Source organism: Zonotrichia leucophrys, chromosome 1A (assembly GCF_028769735.1).
Source record: "Zonotrichia leucophrys gambelii isolate GWCS_2022_RI chromosome 1A, RI_Zleu_2.0, whole genome shotgun sequence".
NCBI lineage: Eukaryota > Metazoa > Chordata > Aves > Passeriformes > Passerellidae > Zonotrichia > Zonotrichia leucophrys.
The window spans coordinates 57,696,652-57,713,768 of NC_088170.1; the positions used below are offsets into that span (position 1 = coordinate 57,696,652).

The 17,117-nt window shown below is 36.3% G+C and overlaps 1 protein-coding gene across 4 annotated transcripts in view; it reads left to right on the plus strand.

The window, feature by feature from the left end:
* Positions 1-17,117, plus strand: part of LRRK2 (leucine rich repeat kinase 2) — a 62,099-nt gene that overhangs the window by 12,016 nt on the left and 32,966 nt on the right. For 3 of the 4 annotated variants that reach the window (XM_064702821.1, XM_064702820.1, XM_064702819.1), the window contains 14 exons: positions 924-1,055; positions 3,489-3,608; positions 4,743-4,867; positions 5,422-5,501; positions 6,221-6,327; positions 7,971-8,100; positions 8,657-8,781; positions 10,404-10,537; positions 12,065-12,209; positions 12,492-12,631; positions 13,960-14,088; positions 14,175-14,345; positions 15,577-15,832; positions 16,064-16,252. In XM_064702821.1, the coding sequence (XP_064558891.1) occupies positions 924-1,055; positions 3,489-3,608; positions 4,743-4,867; positions 5,422-5,501; positions 6,221-6,327; positions 7,971-8,100; positions 8,657-8,781; positions 10,404-10,537; positions 12,065-12,209; positions 12,492-12,631; positions 13,960-14,088; positions 14,175-14,345; positions 15,577-15,832; positions 16,064-16,252 (1,983 nt within the window). Of the gene's footprint in view, positions 1-923; positions 1,056-3,488; positions 3,609-4,742; positions 4,868-5,421; positions 5,502-6,220; positions 6,328-6,876; positions 7,038-7,970; positions 8,101-8,656; positions 8,782-10,403; positions 10,538-12,064; positions 12,210-12,491; positions 12,632-13,959; positions 14,089-14,174; positions 14,346-15,576; positions 15,833-16,063; positions 16,253-17,117 lie in introns of those variants that run through there. The other variant, XM_064702822.1, reaches the window with a different exon arrangement.

The following is a 17,117-nucleotide window of genomic DNA, read 5'->3' on the forward strand; positions in this document are numbered from 1 at the left end:
CTGGCCTGAGTAATAAAACACAAACAGGGTGAGAGTGGCCAAGCTCTGGCACGGTTTTCTTGGAGGGGCTGTGAAGTTTCTATCCTTGGAAATACTCAGAAGCCATCTGGACAAGTTGCTGCTTGAACATGTGGGTTGGACACAGTGACCTTTTAGCTGTTCCTTCCTATGTCAATCTTCTGCAATTCTGTGAAATACAGGGTGTGCAATGGCTTTCAAAATATTGCAGGAACATTAGATGAAAATTTCAGTACCCTCAGGTACTGAACAACAGGTCTACGGTAGAACTAATTCATATGAGAATAATAACTTCCTAACTTGCCCCCTAAAAAAGAAGGAAAACTCAAAAATACATGATTAAATCAAATAAATTACTACAGAATAAATTTTAGAGGAAAAAAATTCTAAATTTTTTTCTTAATTTTATGCCCCTGGGAATATTCCTGAAATACTGTAAAATGTGTGCTTGTTCACATTTAAGTTAGAAACACCATTTATAACATTGCTATAGTATTTATAAAACAGCTTGTTCACATTTAAGAAAAAAGCTACCTAAGATTAGTTTGGGAGGAGGTTTCTGTTATGTGGCCTGATACAGAATGGGAAAAAACCAGAAATGTTAATCTGAATTTTGACTGCACATTGAAAACCATTGGCTAGATAGGAAGAAAAATCCTAGCAGTCAATTACCATTCTCTAGGTGAGAAAGCATTGTTTTAATGAATAGTTTCCAAATGTGCATCATCATTTTATAACCATATCAAGAAATAAAGCCATCTTTCTTTCAAGATGCAAGGTAAAAATTGCAGTATAGTCACAGTTCCCTAAATACATCTATTTAGCTAAAGTCTGATTTAGAATCCAGTCAGCTTTTTTTCCCCTCTGTTTTAAGAAGCAGTTTTTGTTTCTGTTTCTTTCTTCAGCCAGCAATGTTGAAGTGCTCATGTCGGGAAATGTTCGCTGCTACAATGTTATAGTGGAAATGATGAAAAGTTTCCCCAGCAGTGAACCACTTCAGGAAGTGAGTTGCTGTTTGTTGCACAAGCTTACATTGGGTAAGTTCACAAAGTTGTTTATGTAAAGTCAGCTTACTCTGACTGTGTAAGAGTTGGAGTTAACTGGGAGTGTTTACAGACAGCAACTGCTATTCCAGTAATCGTCAGGGTGGTGCATGGATCCTTGTGTCTAATGGTGACCCTGACCACAGTCCCTGTGGTGTCCTTATGGGCTAAATGTAACAATGAGCAGCTGCCATAAAAGACTCAAGTTAGCGGGAAGTATGAGACAAAAAAGGGTGAGAAGCACAACAGAAAAATGGAAAATCAATGGGTCTGATTCTTTATAAAGTTACTGTAGAAAAGAAGAAAATTACTTAGAGATTTCATGTTTTGTAGTGCCAGGGTGAATGTGTAAGAAACAACTGGTGCTACAGAATTAGTTGAAAAGTATTCTGTAAAACTCTAGCTTTCCTCCTTGCAGTGCATTTATCTTCAGAGACCTGTGCTGCATTCCTGACAGTGATGATGCCTGTCTTGGGGCCCCCCTGTGCTGCAGCAGTGAATGAATCACTGGGTTCTGGATTTGCCTTGACTTGAGCAAAAGTACTTCAGCAGTCTGTGTTAAAATGGGCTGGTGTCACATCATGAGAAATTATGTCAGTGGCAAAAAGTTGTGCCTCTTAGCAGCTCTGTTCTCACACTTGTGACTAATAAATCTATTTGAGCACTTGCCAAGAACCACATAATAGGAAGTTCAAATGAAAATAAACATGTTTGTCCCCCTGCTGCATGCAAGCCCACTGTGAGCAGCTGCCTGAGCAGCTCTCACTCCATGGCTGGTTCTTCTTCATCAAGAGTTAGACTTCCCAATTTTTGCAGGTGGTGGTGTGAAGCTGCTGCAGATGCTGGTACCAGTGCATGACTCCCCATAATAAAGTTGATCCCATCCTTTCACCATCTGTTTTCACTTCTTCATGCAGATATGGCAGAAAATACAGATCAGACCTAAGTGCAACCTGGAGCAATTTCCCATTCCCCTTCAGAAAGCCAGATGAGATTTTTAAGGAAATGTGGCTGCTGAGGTGGTAATTGCAGTGTTTTTTTGGCAAGAGGTGATGCTGACCTTGAACAGTTTGCTGTGCAAGGCTAACTGAAGATAGGCAGGGAAACCAAGCACTTGTGGGGACACAGAAGCTTGGTTGAGAGGCCTCGATCTTGCTGTGAGTGCAACCAGCCTGGCTTCAATCAGATGTTTGCCATGAGTTTGTGCTGACCAACAATGAAGAGTGGCAGAAAAGCAGCCACAAGATCCATTTCTTCTTTGAGTCCTTCATCCTTAAATAAAGAGCTGCTTTAGTAGAGTTATGGAACAGGTGTTCACAGCACCATGCAATTAGGGGAACAAATGTAAAATTGTTAGGTGCTCCTGGAAATAGTCTGGAAGTGTTGTTTCCCAGATTATTCTGATGGACACTGTCTTCCTAAATCCATGATAACTGGCAGTGAAATGGTAAAGTTAGCATGTACTAGCTTCAAAAATCACCATCATGCTTTCTTGCTAATCTGGTAATGGCTGTCCTAGATTTGACTGTCTTTGGAATTTTAACTCCCTGATACCTCTTTGGCCAGCCCAAGTCCAACAGAACCACTCATCACTTAGCCTAGGTTTATTAATTTCTTTAGGTAAGTAATGCATTTACACAAACATACCTTTTCCATTAAAATATGTTAAGAAACAGTGATGCTGATATAACATAACCACACAACTGATATTTCACATTACCACTCTGATTCTCATTTTGCTTATCAAGATTTAAATGAAATTGAATATCAAAGTAGAAGTCATAGCTATCAAACCATATTTGACAGACTGATGGTCTGTTATTTTCTGCATATTACTTCCACACAAGGAAGTTATCTGAGTTTGCTTGTTTTTTAGAGAGTGGCTCATATTCAGCCTGTAGTACAAAATGCTGTACAACTTAGAATAATTGTTATGCTTTAAATATATTTATTATCATCTTCTGTTCCAGAAGGACTCTATTCTATATTTGTAATGCTGGCCTTGATTTATTTAATGAGGAGGGCAAAACCAGAGAGTAAACTAGGGTTAAATTACTTGTGTCAGAGAATAAATCAAATCATTGCAGGAATTCAGGACCAGGACTGAATTTGCTTCTGGGCAAGAAGTCTGCAAGTGATACACCAATTGTATTTTTCTTATGTTGATGACAGTGTGTGTTTCATTTTGCATTAAACTTCTGCCTCTTGTAAAAAAAATTCAAAAAGGCCCACAAAGAATGCAGATCCCGACTATTTTTTATCCTTAACCTCTTCTTTCCACAAATAAAATTTTGATGTCAAGCCCCGTAGTAAGAAAAACAGCATTTGTTACAAAGTTTGTGCATTGTGTGCTGGGAAATTTATGTTAAATGCATGTAAAGCTCTAGATATGTGTTTGTATTAATTTGATATCTTATCTGGTTTCAGGAAATTTTTTCAATATCCTTGTATTACATAAGGTTCCAGAAGTCATTGTGAAGGCTGTTACAACATATCCTGAAAATGCAAAGTTACAAGCTGCAGCTCTCAGTTGTTTAGCTCTTCTAAGTGAGTAAATCTTTGTCTACTTGTTAATTTTTTCACTCTAGTAATTTCCTGTAATAATTTCAAACTCCATTTCTTTAACACAAAAGCCTCAGGCAGGACAGCTTCAACAAAGCTGGATTTCCTACATGATTGCAGTTTGCTGTTTCACTATGATAAATCTGTGTTCATATCATATGCCCAACATCAGCGCCGTGTTCAGAGCTGGTAAGTTATGTTGACAGATCTGAACAGAGCAAACAGAGCAAACTGTTTATTCATAGACAAATTTTGGATAATCCCTTCTTAACATAAAGTCTCCAGTGATAACAACACTGATTTGACATTGTGTTTGCCAGGTATGGCAGTACTTGTACTGTGGCAGTTGATAGCAGCAAATCAGTGCTTGTGCTTGAGTTCTGAAATCAATTAAAAGATGTAAACTTTTCCTTGAGTACAGTTCAGACAGAAATTCGTTAGCTAGTAGGAAAAAGTTAAGAATCTGATCCTCTTTGTCCTTTAGTAATTGTTCCATATAAAAGTCAGTAGAAATGCTGTTTAAGAGGCCCCAAAATAGCAAAGATTAGATACCAGTAGACATTCCATTATGCCTCAGATATTATGCCTCAGTGTTGATATCTCTTTCTCTCCCTTAATTGCTGAAAATCACAGGTAGAATAGTTCATTTTTCAAATTCTGTTGCACTTTCTGAGCTATTTCTCTCTTAGCAACTGCTATTTGCATTTGTTTTAAACAGCATTGCTTCAGAGTGTAGATGGCTCTGTAATAAGTGTTTCCATGCAAATGATTCACAGTTACATTTTATGTCTGTGGTGTTCTGTACATAAATATGCAACAAAAACAGGTACATGCAGAGGTCTTTTCAGAGCCAAAGCCTAGACTGATCTGTAACTCTGTGACATTTACTACACTACACTTTAGTTTTTCACTCCCTTTATAACCTTGAAGACATTTTTCAAGTCCACAAGTCTGTCTCAAAGTTTATAGCAAAAGATTTCTCCCTTCCCAGAAAAGGCTTATCTTCCCACTGATTTTCACACATTGCCAGTGTGAGTGCATGCATGACTACAGAAAGGTTAAGACAGAGGTGTTTTGTTTTCACAGTAAGAATTTATTGTAAATATTTTATATTTCCAGCTGAAACAATATTCTTAAACCGGGACTTAGAGGAAAGAAAAGAAGAGGAGGAGGAAGAAAAGTTCTGCTGGTTGGAAGCATGTTACAGAGCATTAGAACTGCACCGAAAAAATACAGATGTGCTGGTGAGAAATTATGGGTGATGGGAATATGGAAATACTGTATTATGTATTAAATAAAATGTTTAGAAACATGCTTTTCTAATCTCTATCCACAGACAAAAAAAAAGGCTGTAATGTCTGGGTTAGATTTAGAATAAATCTTACCTTTCTTGCCTTTCTTTGTTCGTGTTAAGAGGTTTTACTTCTTCAGGTCAAATGTAGGTAGTTAAGATGAGGCTGATATAAACCTGAAACTTTGGCCATGCAAAGATTGTTGTTTACATACCTCTTTTGTATCAAACAGCCAAACACAGGCCCATCAGCAGGAGAATTAATCTTGTAATAAAATAGATGTCAGAGTGCAAATCGAATAATGACGCTGTCACACATGTTTGTATCTTGGGCCTATCTGAGCTATGTACACTCAGTTACAGTGTACATTTTGTTCTATTTCTACATAAAGTGCCTTGTACCTCTTTTGTGAACTGAAAAGCAGTCAAACTATTTAAGTTTTTTCATATGTTGTTAATCTTCTAGAGGTATATTTTCTTAATCTGTTTGTTTTGGTTTATATTTAGGAGGCTGCGTGCTGGGCTTTGAAAAATCTGTTTCTGTATCAACGCAACCTTCATGAGAAGATTGGAGATGGAGATAATCAGTCAGTGTTGTCTTAAACTGGATTTTTGGAAATGAAAAAAAAAAATGAGTGCCTGTTGTTAAGCCATTTGGTGTTTCACTTTTCAATTATGTTTAATTTTATAGTAGATTAAATGCATGATGATCAACCACACCTGGGAAAGTTTCTTCCAAAGCGTGCTAACCTTGACTCAGGAAAATCTACTAGTGTTTTCCTAAAGTGTCAGAACACAGCCTATTAAAGCTAATTTTTACAGTTCATGAGGAATTTTGTCTTCAGTTGCAATAGGGATAAAGAATGTAAGAATTGGGAAAACAGACAAGATTAAGATAGCATAGAAAAGCAGTGCTCATTTTCCCACAAAACAGATGAAAAAGCGTTATAGAGGGAATGCTGCCTCATTAGGGAAAATCTACTGGGCATGGATAACACACAAATTTGCATTTTACTTAAACTGTTTCTCAGAGTTCCTTAAAGTTTTGGTCACTCAATTTTTGTAAGCCTGGAAAGCATGGTTCCAAGGAATTCAGTGACACTCAGACTAGACAAAATTGCATAGGTTAGAAAGGGTTTTCTGTCAGCTGTTGCTCTGGAAACATATTAGAGACCAAGAGCAATCACCTGAAAATCACGTGAAATTTTCATTATGTTATGTAATGCCTCTTTAAGAAACTGAACTGCAGTTCTGAAGTAACTGCTGTAATACAGTCAATGTGCAGTGATTTGTTTCTCTCTGAAAGGTTCCCAATAGACAGAGCAGTGATGCTCTCCATGCTGATGCACTCCTCTTCAAAAGAAGTGTTTCAGGCAGCTGCTAGCACCTTGGCAATTTTGTCACAACAAAATGGTAAGGGACTTTAATCATCTTTTCTTTCTTGTTCAGCAGAAAGTTTTTGCAAAAATATTAAAGAGAATTTAGTGTACTGTTGAGTGAATTCAGTACTCCCTGTGATTAGAATATTATGTTGTTGTGATAAGTAGGAAGTTTGTTCCTTGCTTTGAAAAAGTTACTGTTGGCTAGTATCAAAAAATATGAGGAAATGAAAAGCTCTCTGCACATTATGTGTTGCAATTGCTACTTTTTGGAGCAGGAGACATGAAAAAAACTGTGCTCTCTTTGTATGCTTGTTTAAATACTTATCACATGTTTGAATTTCGTCAAGAGCAACATTTGTTGAAAAATCACATTAATAAGGACCACAGCCCAACAAGTATCACCTTCTTGCTTAACACAGTCCTTTTGACTTCAGTGGATCAAATTGTGTAGAAAGTTAAGCATGTGCATGACAGTTTACAAGATTGCTTTACTCCTGATTGTGTCCCTAACATGGTTTCCTAACTTTTTTCAATTTGCAGACCCCCTCAAAATTTTTTCAGTGGAGATGTGGACCCCTGAGTAGAGTATTTAAGCCTACTGACAGTTGGCCTGCTTTTATTAGATAACTTTCACAGAATCCTTTGAAATGGTTATGGACCTCAAGTGGTTTGCAGACTGCACATTGAAAACCACTGGCTAGATAGGAAGAAAAATCCTAGCAGTTAATTACCATTCTCTAGGTGAGAAAGCATTGTTTTATCACCAGTTTACTGAGCCATCCAAGTACATAAAACCTAACACAGAAAAGGTTTTATAATTATTTATGAGATCAATATCTTACCTATACTGAGAAATGGATCTCATAAATGTATGCATACTATTGTCATATACCAGGAACTTTCATAACATGTTACTGACAAGTGGGCCTCTGGTTCCTTCTGGAAGTCTAAAGCAAGTTTTTCTTCTTCTTTTTTTTTAAATTATTATTATTTTTGTTTTCCCCCTGAATGGATGTGCTTACAGCATAAATGATAGACAAAAAGAAGCTTAGTAAAACCTTCTGATATAATGCAGTATTGTTTGAACTAACCATCTGAAATGGATGTACTGAACTGGTAATAACAAGATTTGATGGTAGTTACTATGATAATTTTAATAATGTTGTAATTTTTATTAATTGCAGTTATAGCTACAATGTGTGCTTGGATATTTGAATTTGCAAGAAGTGAATTAACAAAATAAAGAGAATTAATAAATATAGGTTCATTTTTTAAGTTTCATTTTGGAAGTTAGAAGGTTTTTTTTAAGTTTTAAGCTCTAGCTTTCCTACATGATCACAGAATTCAAATACAAGGAAAAAGTTTAAGAATAAACTTTTCTGGAAATATGAGTGAGGTTATACATTCTTCTTCCCATATGTTAACTTTACCTAAGTAAAAATAGCAGATGTATAGAAACTTATGAGACAGTCAGAAATGATAAGGTGTTTTATTAAGCTATGCAAACATAAGTCAGCTTCAGCTCAAATTGTTTCCCATTTTAATTTATGCTATAATGTCTGTTTGAAGAGGCGAAAACATTGGGAAAAAAAAAAAGGAGGAAAACCACTTGTGCTTGAGAATTACACAGAAAGAAAGATTTACTTATAGGATGCTTGCTATTTTGTATTTTAGTAAATATTAGGAAGACACTACTGGCAAAAGGCATACATATGAATGTTTTGGATATAATGAGGAAACATCCACATTCTCCTGAAATGGTTGAAAGTGCCTGCAGGATTCTGAATCATGTTTTCGAAGGAAGGTAATAAAATTAGAAATGCATGTCCATTTTCATGGTGAAGAGTTTTGAGGTTCTGTGCCAAGAGTGATTACATTTTGGTTGTTGGCTGGTAGTGCAATTGACCACAGACTGACCAAATTCCCTGTTTAAGACATGGAATTTGGTAAGCCCTGTAGTCAAATGCCCAAGTGGGGTGTGTGTAGGGAGCTGCATGTTCTTCCCTTCATGGTTCTTGAGCAGTGGGATTCAAATAGACAATCACTGAGTGGTCTCCCCTTCTGTTAGCCACGTTTAATTGCAGTGAGATAAGAAATTTGCCACAAAATTACCTCTGATTATTAAAATAGCATTTTGTTAATATTAATTTCTTGTTGGCTAGGATGCAATTATTTACATAGACTGAATTAATGGAATGGCATGAAAATAGTTTGCTATGATGAAGAAAAGTACCACAGTTTAATTAATGTTTCAGATTTATAGTGTTCCAAAGGGTTATCACACAGTGTTAATTAAGGACAAATACATGTAAAATTTGGAAATGCATTGTTTTTATTTATTTTATGAACAATACTTTCAGTTTCCCTCATCTGGATGTAATGACAGTAGCAGTATCAGAAGTTGTAAAAGCCATGAGGAAACATGAAAAATCACTCTCTGTACAACTGGAAGCACTTCGAGTCCTTTTACACTTCATGATGCCCAGTAAGTCATCCAAAGGCATACACCAAATCAGAAAATAGAATCAGATAGCTGGGTTTTAGTCTTTTTTATCTAATGAGACAGCCTTTAATGGGACTTCAAAAAATTATTGCTGTTCTGTACATAGCAGAGAACAGGTGTAAGTCTTTAGGAACATACGAGATGGAGGAAGTATTTGAGGTATTGAAGGTAACAGACCAAACTGATCACTACTGATTTCCCCTTGATTTCATCAGTGAAGAGTTAGCTCCATTCCTTCTAAGGAACTCAGGGAATGAGTGTGGAGCTGTCAGTGTCATTGTGGTTTGCATCATCAATGCCCTTTAGGTGAGAGCAAATCATGATAGTGACATGAACATTGTTGTACCACAAAATGCAATTGTTTTGTTAGTGTCTCTTGGAAGGAACATAAAAACTGGATAGTGATCTATATATTTAAAGATGTAAAATATACAGTTATATACTACTTTCTATCAAAAAGGAGAAACCAAACTGGCTAGTTTAGTTATAAATTCCTTTCTGAAAAAAACCTCTTTATCAGCAATCCAGAGAGTAGAAAAATTATCTTTATTAATTTTATGGCTTTAGTAGAATTTTGGAAAAGTTTTAACTCTTTTTGTCAATGTACTGCTATAAATCTTGCTTTTTTCCTCTGATATTGAGTGTAGGAGTACAGACATGGGTACTGATTTTTTTTTCAGAGCAACTTTTTGCAAGTATCTCTCAGCAGTTTGAGCTGAACATTTACCAAACTAATAACTCTGAAAGTAGTGACCTGATCAATATGCAGACTGATTGCAGTTTTTCAGTTTACTTCTATTATTTGAGTTCTAATCCTAATACTTTCCTCTTTTTTCAATGAAGAGCAAGATTTAGATTTGATATATGTGTTCTAACATGGAGGCAAGGCACGTTTGTTTGCCAGTATCCTGGAAGTGAGGCCCTTCTAAAGTGTAATCAATAACAGAGAGCACCAACTGGATGTTGGAACTTGAAGGTTAATTAGGGAATAAAAAAGTAATTCATGGGAAAAATAATAATCACAATAAATATGTATGCTGAAGTGACTTTGAAAGGATCTCTGGGTACTTTCTGTAGTGTCACTTGACTGCAAGTGCCAAATGCTACAGTGGTTAATTTGAAAGACTGGTTTTCTCTGGGTTTTTTTTTTGTATATGCTCACATTCCACTTAATGTCATCTGTGTGTAAAATTTGCCCTATGGTGTGCTGCCAAGTGAGCAAGAGCAGATACTTTATAGCTTCTTTATGGTGTCTCCTTACCAGAAGGAAGAGGCATTCTGAAGTAGGTATCAGGGAACTCCATAGCTCAAAAAAAAAAATAATAGATTGCAGTGTACCTTAGAAAGATTCTTTGGCATGGTTTTGTATTTTCCTAGTAAGCAGTGAGCAAATATGTGGTGAAATTTTCCTTTCAAGCACAGTGTACTCATATTAAAATGTGAATCTGGAGAGATTCCAGTCTCTGCAATACAGTGTTCTGGAAGTACCATGAGATCTGGAATATGTTCTCTGAGTTCATTTGATTGTTAGATTCTATTATTGGGTTGATGGGGGAGAATATGAATTCTGCTGTTCTGAGGAAGGCTGTTTTCCATTGTTGCAGGTACAAAGAATGAACACCAGAATGGTTCTTCCAGAGATGTGGGAGATGCTGCTTTTGCACTTACAGGAAAAGTCATTAAAAGCCAGTGTCTGTTGGAGGGGACTCATTCATTGGTGCTTAATGCTTTGAACAGGGTATAGTTAAAGCTTTATTCTAATGGATTTTGTCATTATTTTACACTTGAAGCAGTGAATCATTTGTACATTTTAGTTCTGCATTGATTTTCCTACTGATTTAATATAGTTAATCTTAACTCCCAAGTTTCATGAATATTTTAGAGTTTCTTCTTACTTTCTTTTCTGGAGTGTATTAGATGATTCTTTATACAGTAATTCCAAAGGATATTTATTAAAAAAAAAATAAATAAAAGGTAGGGTTTTTTTCAAGGGTGCAGTTTATTTGGTATTTCTATTTTCTTAAAACAGACTAGTGTATATATGAAAAGTGTCCTCATACCTACACCTCAGCTGAGTGGACATAAAACTGAGTTGTCTTTTTCTTTTCACTGTTCAACTTTTCCCTGCCCCTGTAAAATAGAATGATCACAGTACCTTGAAGGAGAAGCTGAAAAATGAAAGGCTGAAGCAGACTCAGTCTATGCAAAGGAAACACTGGGAACTTTGGGAACTGGGAACTTTGCACAGCAAATTAACCTCAAATCCTAGTGATTGGAATTCTTCATGGCCTTCAGAAGAATCCAATCTCTACAAGGTTTTGAAGGTTCACATGAACACAATCAAAATGTAGTAATTCCTATATTTTTAGAAGTCCCTCTCAGGAATTTTAAGCTTGCCAAACAGATTCAGTGATGGAAATTTATGTCTCTTACTATAGAAGTCAGAGCAAGTAATGTATCAGTGAAATAGTTCTAGAGTGTCTAAAGGACATCTTGACCTGAAGGTATCAGATAGAGAAGTTAACAAAGGAGGTAAAATAATTTTTGCTCCAGAAGGTCTTCAATATTTTGTGATCATCCTGATTGCATTTTCCAATGCAGCTGGTTTGTGGTTTGGGGTATTACAATATCAGGCAGAAGGGCTAGAAATTCACACATTTAATTAAAAACTAGAGACAGAATAAGGAGGAAGAGATGGACATGACTCCATTGAAGTAATTTTGCAGATTTGTGATGGCTGTGACACAGATCTAGGCCCTCATCTAGGTTTCCTCCATCACAAGGAGGGGGATGATAATAGGTATGTTGCTTCATATCTTTTTCTTTTAATATTTTTCAGTTGCCAGCATCACTTTTTCCAGTTATCAAAAAAAAAACAAAACCAAAAAGCAAACCCTGTATTATTTCCTTTTCAACCACAAAGGAAGTAGATTTTCTCCCTCTGCTTGACCTACAAAAATGGTGTAAATTTATCAATGAGAATTTGAGGGGGAAAAATCCAATTTTTCATCAGAAGAGTAGCTAGGGAATATTTTCAGAATCAAAGATTAAAATCTGGGCAAGTTAGGAGCAGCTGAAACTGATGTTTGATAAGAAAATCTTTTTGGAATTGTGATAACTGTTATTTATTATCACATGAGCTGTAACTTCACTTAAGAACAGCATTCACTTGTTATTACAGAGCAGCTTTAAGAACAAGCAACTCCTCTGTTGCCATTGTAAGCAAAACAATCTTGATCTGATTTTATCTTCTTTTCTCCATTAGTTTATTGGAAATCCTAGCATTCAGAAGTGTGGATTAAAACTGCTTGGTTCTGTAGCTGAGTGCACAGGTGCACTGGAAATTTTAACCCAGCAAGGAGCTACTGACACTGTGCTTCACACCCTACAGATGTATCCAGATGAGCAAGGTAGGGAAGGTGTTTTGTCAGCAGAATGAGATGGCATGGTAGGAGGGTTTGTACCAGACCTGCTGCTCTCTTTAGTGCTGGATGTGATTTTGGTTGCATGGCAAGAGGAGGCTGCAGTGTTGCATAGCCCTCAGATTCACTCACACTGCAGTTGTGCCAGGTCCTGTAATAACTTGTGCAAGTACTTTCTGGAATTTTACTGAAAGACTTCTTCAATCATGGGCTTATTCCATCAGAATGTCTGAATTATCAGTGTCTGAAAAATATTTCTTTTTCTTCTAGACATACAGTGTTTGGGTTTGAGTCTTCTGCGCTCTTTGATCACACGGAGGAGTTTGTGCATTGCAACCATGCACGTCCTGTCAGCAGTTCTGGTTTCTACCCTGCGACGATTTAAAGAAGTCACTGAAATCCAGATGCATGTATGTGTCATTTCTGTCTATGAAGATGAAATCAAAACTCAAAACCATAAAGAATTATTTTAATATGTTATATTTAAGTATAATTCCTTATTTTACTTGCTTGATTTTGATTTTATTGAAGTTACTAGTTTAGTATAAACCTTTGTAATTAAACTGGGACATTTGTTGTAGAGATGGTTTTCTTGCAAGCATATATTCAATCCAGAATGTGTAAGCATAGGTTAAATGTTTATCTAAAACTTATGAGATCTGCAAACTAGAACAAATTTCTCAGTCATGATCCATCATTCTGTCAATCTGTAACCATTTCATGAAGTAACCATCATTAGAGTGCTGATTGCCCTTCTTTGAGAAGTCATAGAAGATAACAGTTCCCAGCCTTGTCACCAGGAATAAACTTAGTGTAGGAATACTGTATTTAAGAAAATATATTACTGGAATACTATCAGACTTTGGAGCCACATCTGTATATGGAAGGAGAGTTCTTTGTCTGTAAACACACATTTAATCCTTGTGTAAAGTTCTGTTTCCTCTGCTTCAGAAGTTTTCCCTGTTTGTTACCAGTTTCATTTTTCTAGTGGGATAGAATGTGCATGTGACATCAGCTTTCTGTGAGAGTTTCTATACTTCTCTTTCACATGAATATGAAAATATTGCAAATACAGTCTCCCTTCTCTGCTGCTGTTTTTTGCCTGGCCTTTCCACATTTAGCTTAGCAACCAAAATAGAGAGAAATAAAAACAGTATGCTGGAATAAGGAAGTTACTTTAAGTGATTTAGTTTCAATTGGGTTTGGACGGAGTCCATAATTTACCCAGTTCATCCTTCTGGGTGAACTTTACTTGCAGAATCATGGGATAATTTTGTATTTCTTCTTAGTTATTAGATGCACCTGTTATTTTTTTCATTTAGTCTAATAGTTCTTTTAAAATTCAGCGATTACAGAGCAGCACACTGGAACAGGGGATGTATCTTCATTCCATGTCGTTAGAAGGAGATTGTTTCCTCTTTACATTTTCAGGAAATCACAAGTACATTTGTCACTGCCAGGCAGGATGTTGCCAGATATAATGTTGCATATTTGACTTTTCAAAGTGTCAGTTAATATCTGTTTAAGTGGATCAGCTAAATAAGCATGAAACTACAGCTATATAAACAGAGACACCTGCTATTGTTGCCTTCTCTCCCAGACTTTTCCTATTTGTTAACTATTCCATGTTTAGAGATAAGACAAAATTTGTGCTTTAATTTTTTTTTGTTGCATGACCTGTTTTAAAGTAACACTTTTTAACACTGTACTTCTTTCAATGTTCTCATTGTGTTCTTAGGGATTTCATGCAATCTTGGCAATTCTTGGTTTGTCACCTTGTTTTGCAAAGCTGCTGGTAAATGAATCATTTGACACAGTCATTTTCTACCAGATGTCTATGTGTTTCACTGACCAGCGAGATCAACAGGTATCTTTTTTCTCTGACAGTTCCACAGCTGAAAAATGTTGGTGCTTTTTTGTCCTAACTTTTATTTTTTTTGTTTTTCCATTCAGTTTCAAAGCCTGTGTTGTAGATGTTTTGCTAAAATGGCTGAAAATGATGAGTTAAAAAATACAATGCTGGAAAAAGCATGTATGGAGTACAATAGTATTATGGCTGAATGTTTACTTTTACTGGGAGCTGATGTTAATAAGAAGACAAAGACAAACTCTTTGATCTATCAGGTAATACATGGAAATATATATACAATTTTATTGCTTACAAGTTCGTGCTTTTGGGTTCCTTTCTGTTGTTGTGTAAATATTTATTTGGCTGAGCACAGAGAACAGAGATGCTGCTCCCACATGCTCACCAGTGCTTCTTGCTAACTGTGGCCACCTTTAAATTTAATTTTTTAAGTGATTTGCATAAGCACTTCTTTATTTTGGTTCAGTGTCGAAGTTTTAAATAGTCTGAGAGAACCCCACCTATTCTGCCTGGAGGGAATTAGGAAGTAGAACTTTGTGGGTGATGAAGCACAGCTGGGTTTGGACCTGCCATCCCTTCATAGAGTGTGAGGTAGGCAAATCAGTGTAGGAAACCACAGGGCACTTATTGATGTAACTGAAAATATTTCTAGAAAATGTTTTTAATATTCACCATTAACACTGGTCTGTGTAGCAATGCAGACTTGGAGTTTGGGAGGAGCTGACTGAACCATAGAAACATAAAGGTTGGAAAAGACCTCCATGATAGTGAAGTCCAAATTTTGGCTGAAACCACCTTGTCCACTAAGCCAGAGCACTAAATGCTACATCCAGTTGTTTCTTGGACACTTCCAGGGATGGGGACTCCACCAGTTAGGGTGTCAATGCTTAACCACCCTGTCAGTGAAATTCTTCCTGATGTCCAGCCTGAGCAGCCCTGGAGCAGCTTGAGGCCATGTCCTCTTGTCCTGTCACTGGCTGCCCGGGGGAAGTGGCTGATCTGTACCTGGCTGCACCCTCCTTTCAGGTAGTTAAAGCCAGCAGAGCTGAGCTCAGAGTCATTAGACAAGGCTTGATGAGACTCACTATTGTTGCCTGTTCATTAAATATCCTGATGATAACCCCTAAGTGTCTATTTTCCACTAAACACATAAATAAATGAAGTTGCAATAAGCCACATGCAATAACCAAACTAGATAAATTACCATTCATTTCTGCCTGAAAATTGTGTGCACTCATGACAAGAATTACAATTGCAGATCTAAAGCATCTGATACATTTGGGCAAAACCTTCATGAAAGTTATAATTGGTACTCAGGCACCTTAGGCAGGCATATGCTCAAAGGAGTAAGGAATTGCATAATTGAGAAAGAGACACAATCTTTAAAATAAAGTCACTCTGAATTTGAGACAAGCATCTTAATGCAGTCTGAGCTGTTACTTGAATGCTTCATATGCTTGGTTTGTTTTATTTGCTTTTCTCTATTAGGTTTGTGAGAAAGGAAGTAATCCTAAATTGGTGGAATTGTTACTGGCCAGTGGTGCTCGAGAGCAGGACATTCGGAGTGCTTTGACCATCAGTATAAAGAGAGGAGACAGCCAAATCATCAGCTTGCTCTTAAAGAAACTTAGCCTTGATGTCACCAACAGCAGTATTTGTCTTGGAGGATTTGGTTTTGGCAGATTAGAGCCTTCCTGGCTCATTCCTTTGTTCCCAGATAAACTTACTCAAACAAGAAAACAGAGTGAGTATATGTAGAAATTGCTGTAAATATAGAAAATATGTCAATATCTTCTGATGATACTATGAATGTGTTTTGGCTGAAAATTTTCAGTTGAGAATCTCTTCATAGCATTCAGCTTGCTATGAAAAGTTTGGCAAAACTTGAAAGCAAATCAAGTTATTTTTGTTCTTTTTTGAAGCTACTTGGATTTCTTGGAGATTATTTTATCTTTTCCATTTCTTGTACATATAGATGCAGGTTCTGCCCTGGCAAGGATGGTGCTCAAATTCCAGATGAAGAATATTTCAGAGGATAGATCAAGAGCCTCCTCTGATCCAAACTTGTCTGAAGATGGAGTGGACAGAAACTATGACTGGAATTTCATACCTGACCCGTTAGTAGACAGTATTTTTCCTTTGAGTGATGATATTGATAGTGAAGGTAATTGTTTTTATTTTCTTTTTTGCTTTTTATAATCCAAATCTAATGTACTAGGGCTAGACTATAGCCATAAATCAGTTATTTAGTTGTATTTGAGATTTAACATCTCCCATGAAGAAAAAAACTTCTATCTAAAGTTTTGTTTGAGGTAACATTGGAAAATAGTTTGTGGTGAGTATGTGCTTCATGCACAAAACTAAGACCTTGAAGAATTTTACAGTTATACATTTAGAATTAGTTTGTCATGCATTCAGTTTCTTATAGAAAGAGAGAGTGTAAGATTCTTGCAACTGAAATTTGATTGTGACTTTTTCTGTCTTTTTCTGAGCTGCCTTTATAGTCTATGACAAAAAGCAAGAACTTCAAGAGCCCAGTTTGTCTCATCATGAAGTCAGTCACGAATTGTGATCTAGAAATCGGTTCATACAACCGATCTGCTATAGAGGTGTATGTTATTAACAAATAAAGTAGCTGAAACAAGCCCTATCCCAAAGATAACTAATTGATCTGAAAGTGTAAATGACAGGTTTATGTTCAGCCCAACACCATTCTTTGTAACCAGGACATTTGAATGCCTTTAACTTACAGAAAGACAGCATTTGTATCTATACCAGCAACCAAAGAAAGTAGCCTTAAATTTTAATGTATCTTTTTGTTGTTCAAATGTTACACTTGTTTTAGAACAGCTGGTTACTTAAAATCAACACAGATGAAGAATTTGAGTTTTGGAATCAGAGAATCCTAAGGAAGTTTTTTATTCAGCTTTGTTCTTGTCCTTATATCATTCAGCACCACTTTTAATTTCTGTAGGTTTATTTGTTGTCCCATGTAGAAAAGTTGTTGTCATAAAAAAATGCAGGAGTTT